Below are 5,936 nucleotides of genomic sequence, written 5' to 3' on the forward strand. Positions count from 1 at the left end.
CACACCGAGTTCAAATGCGGCTATGGCAGCTTCAAATGGCAGGTAAGTACGGAGTAGTGGGCACGATAGCTAACCGTGCCAGGGCTGGACGGGGGCAAAGTGAAGTGCTCTGTAGACAATGAATTTGTATTTTAATTGGCCCCCAGCTCGCCGTCGCGATGCTGCGGTTGCTTGCCTTGGTCCTTGAGCGGTTGCGCATCCAGACCGCCCTCATCAATTTCCATTCGGTAAGCTGAAGTTGAGAGCGGAAGGCCGGATTGTTCCATTCATCGAAAATGAAGTCCGTGTCTCTCTTGGGAGCCATGCTCGCCGTCGCTGTTGATGCAGCGCCAACCGTGGACGAGCTGTATCCTTATACGGGACCTAAAGTGCCGGTTGGTGACTGGGTTGACCCGACGGTCAAGGGGAATGGGAAAGGCTTTGTACGACTGGTTGAGCCACCAGCCGTGAAGCCAGCGTCTGCCAACCCGACCAACAACGTCAACGTGATTTCGGTCTCATACATCCCTAATGGCATCAACATTCATTATCAGACGCCCTTTGGATTGGGAGAGGCCCCTTCTGTCGTCTGGGGAACAAGTGCATCCGATCTCAGTAACACCGCTACTGGTAAATCTGTGACGTATTGACAACCTTTACCTGCTCTTGCTCGATCATACATGGAACTAATGGACCTCGTTAGATACGGCCGTACCCCTCCTTGCTCTTTCGCCGTAACTACCCAGTGTAGCGAGTTCTTCCACGATGTCCAGATTGCCAACCTGAAGTCTGGTACTACCTACTTCTACCAGATTCCGGCGGCCAATGGCACCACAGCCTCTGGCATTCTGTCTTTCAAGACGGCCCAGGAGGCGGGGGACTCTTCCGAATTCACCGTTGCGGTTGTCAACGATATGGGATACACCAATGCTGGCGGGACTTACAAGTATCTCAACGAAGCCGTCAACAGCGGCGCTGCCTTCATTTGGCACGGAGGCGACATCAGCTATGCTGATGACTGGTACTCAGGCATCCTTCCTTGTGAGAGCGACTGGCCTGTTTGCTATAATGGCACGTCGACTCGCCTCCCCGGAGGTGGCGAGGTTCCGAAAGAGTACGACACGCCTCTCCCTACCGGAGAAGTCGCCAATCAGGGTGGCCCACAGGGCGGGGATATGAGTGTGTTATACGAGTCCAACTGGGACTTGTGGCAGCAGTGGATGAACCCTGTGACTCTCAAGGCTCCTTACATGGTCTTGCCCGGTAACCACGAGGCCAGCTGTGCCGAATTCGATGGTCCCGGAAACGTTCTCACATCTTACCTGAACAAGGGCCAGCCTAATGGGACTGCTGCTAAATCTTCACTCACCTACTACAGCTGCCCTCCTTCTCAGAGGTATGTCGCCGCTACGGCCGGTGGTGTTATCATCCCTCTTGTTTATCTATATATAGATGCATCTAACAGGTCTGAAGGAACTTCACCGCGTTCCAGAACCGGTTTCGCATGCCCGGGGCTGAGACTGGGGGTGTCGGTAACTTCTGGTACTCATTTGACTATGGCCTGGCCCATTTCGTGTCCCTGGATGGCGAGACGGACTACGCGAACAGCCCCGAGTGGCCATTTGCCAAGGACGTCAAGGGAGGCCAGGCGCACCCGTTTGCCAACCAGACATATGTCACCGACAGCGGACCATTTGGCGCTGTTGACGGCGACTATAATGACAACAAGGCTTATGCGCAGTACAAATGGCTGAAGAAGGACCTTGAAAGTGTTGACCGCTGCAAAACGCCTTGGGTGATTGCCATGAGCCACCGCCCGTTCTATAGCTCCCAAGTCTCCTCCTACCAGAAGAGCATTCGTGCAGCTTTCGAAGACCTGATGCTGCACAATGGCGTCGATCTCTATCTCTCTGCGTATGTTGAGGATGCCGTGGCCTCGCCTTATATGATCACACATACTGACCTTGCTTGTAGACACATCCACTGGTATGAGCGCCTTCTTCCTCTCGGAAGCAATGGAACCATTGACGAGGCATCCGTGATCAATAACAATACCTACTGGACGAACCCGGGTGTCTCAATGGCCCATATCATCAACGGAGCTGCAGGAAACATTGAGAGCCACAGCACCCTCGGCTCAAGCCCTCTGCTGGACTTTACCACTTACCTCGACCAGCAAAACTTTGGCTTCGGTGGACTGACTGTTCACAACGCCACAGCCCTTACCTGGAACTATATCCTTGGCTCTGATGGCACGACCGGCGACAAGGTCACTCTCCTGAAGCGGACCCCTTCCCAAGGTACATGCGACTCGCCCGGTGACTCTTCTTCATCTACTAGCGTTGCTACAGCGACATCTTCTCCTGCGGCTGGCGCAACTACGATCACCGAGGTTGTCACTAGCTACACAACTTACTGCCCGGGCAGCACCGTCCTCACTGCAGCATCCAGCACTTATACGGTTACCCAGGTAAAGAACTTCCGAGCTTCCTGCTTAGTTTGATCAAGTTCAATTGACCGTTTGGTAGGCTACGACTCTGACCATTACTGACTGCCCATGCACCCTTACATACACCGTCTCTAACGGAGCCACAATGTCAGTCCTTTTCCCTCTTCCTGACACGCAGAGTTAGCGTTACTGACAGTATTCAGAACTTCTGGAAGCGTCCCTGCCGCTCCGACTGGAGTTGCGACACAGTCCGCGCCTGGTTTTCCTGTGACATGGAATACTACCGTCGCTACTGGAGGAGCACCGTCAAATCCAACGACTGGTGGTGCTACCGGCCCCACGGTGCCCGTTGGCAGCAGCGCAGACCGTGCACTCGTTCTACCGAGCTTGGCTTGTGTTGTCTTGGTTCTGTTGTCATATTTATAGACTACAATCACGCAGCTGGAAAGGCCGTAATGCGGTGACTGGCGGTATCTTGCGCTGGCTACCTATTCTGCAACAGCGTCACAAGCAAGTCACAAAGTGGGCGCTTCTACTATTATCCGTTAGGCATGGGACCTCGATGTACATCTCGGGGGGGATATCTAATACCAACATCTTCTAATCTCGTTAAATCACTTCCACGATAATGAAGTTAGCGTTATGGCAATGACTGCTGGATCAGTCATCTAGGTGACAATTGGCGGCGCCGTATTCATTCGTAGCTGGTTAAGCCAGCCTTTGAGTCGGGTAGAAGTATTTGGCTCTTTCGCGGGACTTTCTGTCAACGTGCGCACGCCGATATACCGATCCCCTGTTGAAATCATTTGCTGCCATGTCTTTTACGACCTTGCTTCTATCTCACGGTTGTACGAGTTGATCGAATATTTGCGTCCAGTGACTCTTCACAGTGAGTAATGCGAGTGACTCATATGTGCCCCGCATTAATACAGCTTTCCGCGGCACACAGGCCCGGCTTCACATTTTGACGGCTTCTACGAAAAGCATATAGTCTGAGGATGGGCTTTGTTGGCTAGATTCGTGCTGTTCATATTTTGCTGTCTAATTGCCCAGGCATTTCTCGAAGATAAGAAGAGCATAGTCCGAAGATCGTCATCGTTTCCTCTGCTTTTGCCCGCCACCATGGACTCGTCCTTGTCATACACCATGCCAGAAGGCGTCTACGCCATTCCCCACGACCAGCTCGACCTCCGGTCAGACTCTGAAGTTGACCATGATCTTCTGAACCCCAAGCCTATCTCAGATGAGAAGAACATCTGGTTCTTCTGGCACAGCGGATTCGACAAGATGCACGATTACACTCGGCGAACTGTTCGAAACTGGCACAGAAGGTTCTCAAAGAAGGGGTGGGTGGTCCGCGTCCTGGATCTAGCGGCTGGCTCCCCCTTGAACGTGCAGAATTACTTTGACACCCACGATCTGGACTGGTTTCCTAAAGCTTTTGCTGAAGGCACTATTGGAGGCCATCACGCGTACCAGCACTACTCGGATCTTGTGAGGTTTCCACTCTTACTCAGATACGGTGGTGTCTATGCAGACGTGGGCATGATTCAGATCGGAGACTTGGACCAAGTTTGGAGCGCTACAATCGGCAATCCAAACTCACCGTACGAGATCTTGACATACAACATGGGCGGCGTCGAAGAGCGCGGCATGGCGAACTATTTCCTGGCCGCTGGACGAAACAACCCCTTCTTCCTGCGATGTCATAAGCTGTTGCTTGCACTGTGGGCCGCCGACGGAGGAAAGACGGATACGGACGGTATGCACGCCAGCCACCTACTCAGAGGGCTACCCTTGATGGATACAGGGCTCTCAATGGAAGAGAACGGCAGGACATATGGACGTGAAGAGACGGCCAGAATGTTGACGGACTACATTATTCAAGGGCAGGTTATCACCATGGTTATGGGACTAATCGACGAGGAGGACAGCTGGAACGGCCCAAAGTATGTGGTGGAACACATCTACGCATACGATTATATGGTTGGATCGCAGCTCATCAACGAAATCACGGCGTGGAACGGCCCCAAGCAGTTTGAACTCATGTCACTACCCATTCCTAAACAGGACGAAGCGGAGAGCGACGATCAAAGGCTCGCACGCCGAATCGTTGAAGATGTACTCTCGAGGAGCTTTGGTATGAAGCTTGCGACGGGCATGATTGTGAGAGTCATGGGAGAAACACTGAGTTCACTATGGAGGAACAACGACGGTAGCGACAACGTTCCAGGAACGTACGCACACTGGCTAAGATATGGTACTCTCTATTGGTGCCCAAAGCAACATCCCGCCAAGTTGGAGTTCACAGAGATGCCGGCCTACAAGATTGGTCCTTTATTGCGAGAAGGAGATGTTGGGCCCGGCGTCGGAGTAGAAGCAACAGGTCTCCATGTACCCAACTGAGGATTCTGGGCTCTCCGCCTTGTAGTTGATGATTACCTGGCGCTTATCGCCACAGCACGCATGTAGAATCATGCGGTGGGTTTCCCGTCCAGAAGGCCACGTTAGATGAAATACATACTAGATCATGTAGACTTACATTCTCCGCGCATACAAATTACTCGATGTTCGGTTATCCTTCTGCCGTCCTCGGGATTGAGTTGTAAGTGAATTTCCCAAGCTCGAACATCATCAGCTCGAAAGCATTTGCCCGGTCATGGCGCCGTGATACCGAATACCCAAGTGAGGGAAGAGTAAAAGGACTCATTCAGTGTGATCTGAGTTCAACGCCACGACTCTCCGCTATCCGCACCCTGAAGTCAGGCAGAAGTGATTATTACTATGGCTTTGTCTCTGTATAAATACAGCTGCAATCAGACATCTAGAGGGAATGTCACATCTCGTCTAGACTCCGGTAAATGCTTTCTTCTGATTCTTGTACGAAGGGCATGGTGTAATAAAGCAATTTTTCCGGTTTGTAATGGCTATAAGTAAACATGATAATTTCCCAAGCTTGACGCTTCTCTACCGACAGGATTACCTGGCAAGATACATATTCCATCTCCTAGCTGGGGGAGCTCATTTCGCTACCGGCTATTACATCACTATGTATGTTCGGTATTATAGAATTTTCGACTCCCACCGCCTTCGCCTGTTTAACTACGCTAATTATAAGCTTGTATGTAAAGGAGACTGTTCACAGAAGCTTTACGATCCTCCCCAGTAATTCCCACTAACTAGAGAACTTTTAACAAGACCTGCCTGTCAGAGCCGGTATGTAATATAAAGAAGTGAAGAGGAAGAAGGGATGACTAAGACAGTAGGAAGTTAGTGCGCAGTGGGTGGTTACTGCAGAGTGCCTGTGTGTATAAAGTATATAATCACTTCTAAGGTAGGTGTTTATAAGTGACTGTATTTATCTCTAAACCTCTTTAGAAGGAGGTGTCATGACCCAGCCTTATAGTTACGACAATGGGCCACCCTTAGTAGGCGGCACTGGATAAACGTCAGGCCGTTTATCTAATTAGAAGCTACTTAACAAAATTAATTATTAAGTATATTAAGG

General features: G+C 51.1%; 2 protein-coding genes across 2 annotated transcripts; both read left to right on the top strand.

Annotated features, from left to right (window-relative positions):
- Positions 1–275: 275 nt before the first annotated feature.
- Positions 276–2,854, top strand: CCMA1212_007558 (Acid phosphatase; the record flags this gene model as incomplete). Its single annotated transcript, XM_073704725.1, has 6 exons — positions 276–622; positions 683–1,375; positions 1,453–1,893; positions 1,954–2,449; positions 2,508–2,575; positions 2,632–2,854. 6 exons carry the CDS (start codon positions 276–278, stop codon positions 2,852–2,854), a joined length of 2,268 nt encoding a protein of 755 aa, XP_073557007.1.
- A 696-nt stretch (positions 2,855–3,550) lies between these two features.
- Positions 3,551–4,834, top strand: CCMA1212_007559 (uncharacterized protein; the record flags this gene model as incomplete). The annotated part of the gene is made up of 1 exon (XM_073704726.1): positions 3,551–4,834. The coding sequence occupies one exon, from the start codon at positions 3,551–3,553 to the stop codon at positions 4,832–4,834; it is 1,284 nt and encodes a 427-aa protein (XP_073557006.1).
- Between the last annotated feature and the right edge of the window lie 1,102 nt (positions 4,835–5,936).

The sequence above is a fragment of the Trichoderma ghanense genome (assembly GCF_004382785.1).
Source record: "Trichoderma ghanense strain CCMA-1212 chromosome Unknown scaffold_9, whole genome shotgun sequence".
NCBI classification, from domain to species: domain Eukaryota; kingdom Fungi; phylum Ascomycota; class Sordariomycetes; order Hypocreales; family Hypocreaceae; genus Trichoderma; species Trichoderma ghanense.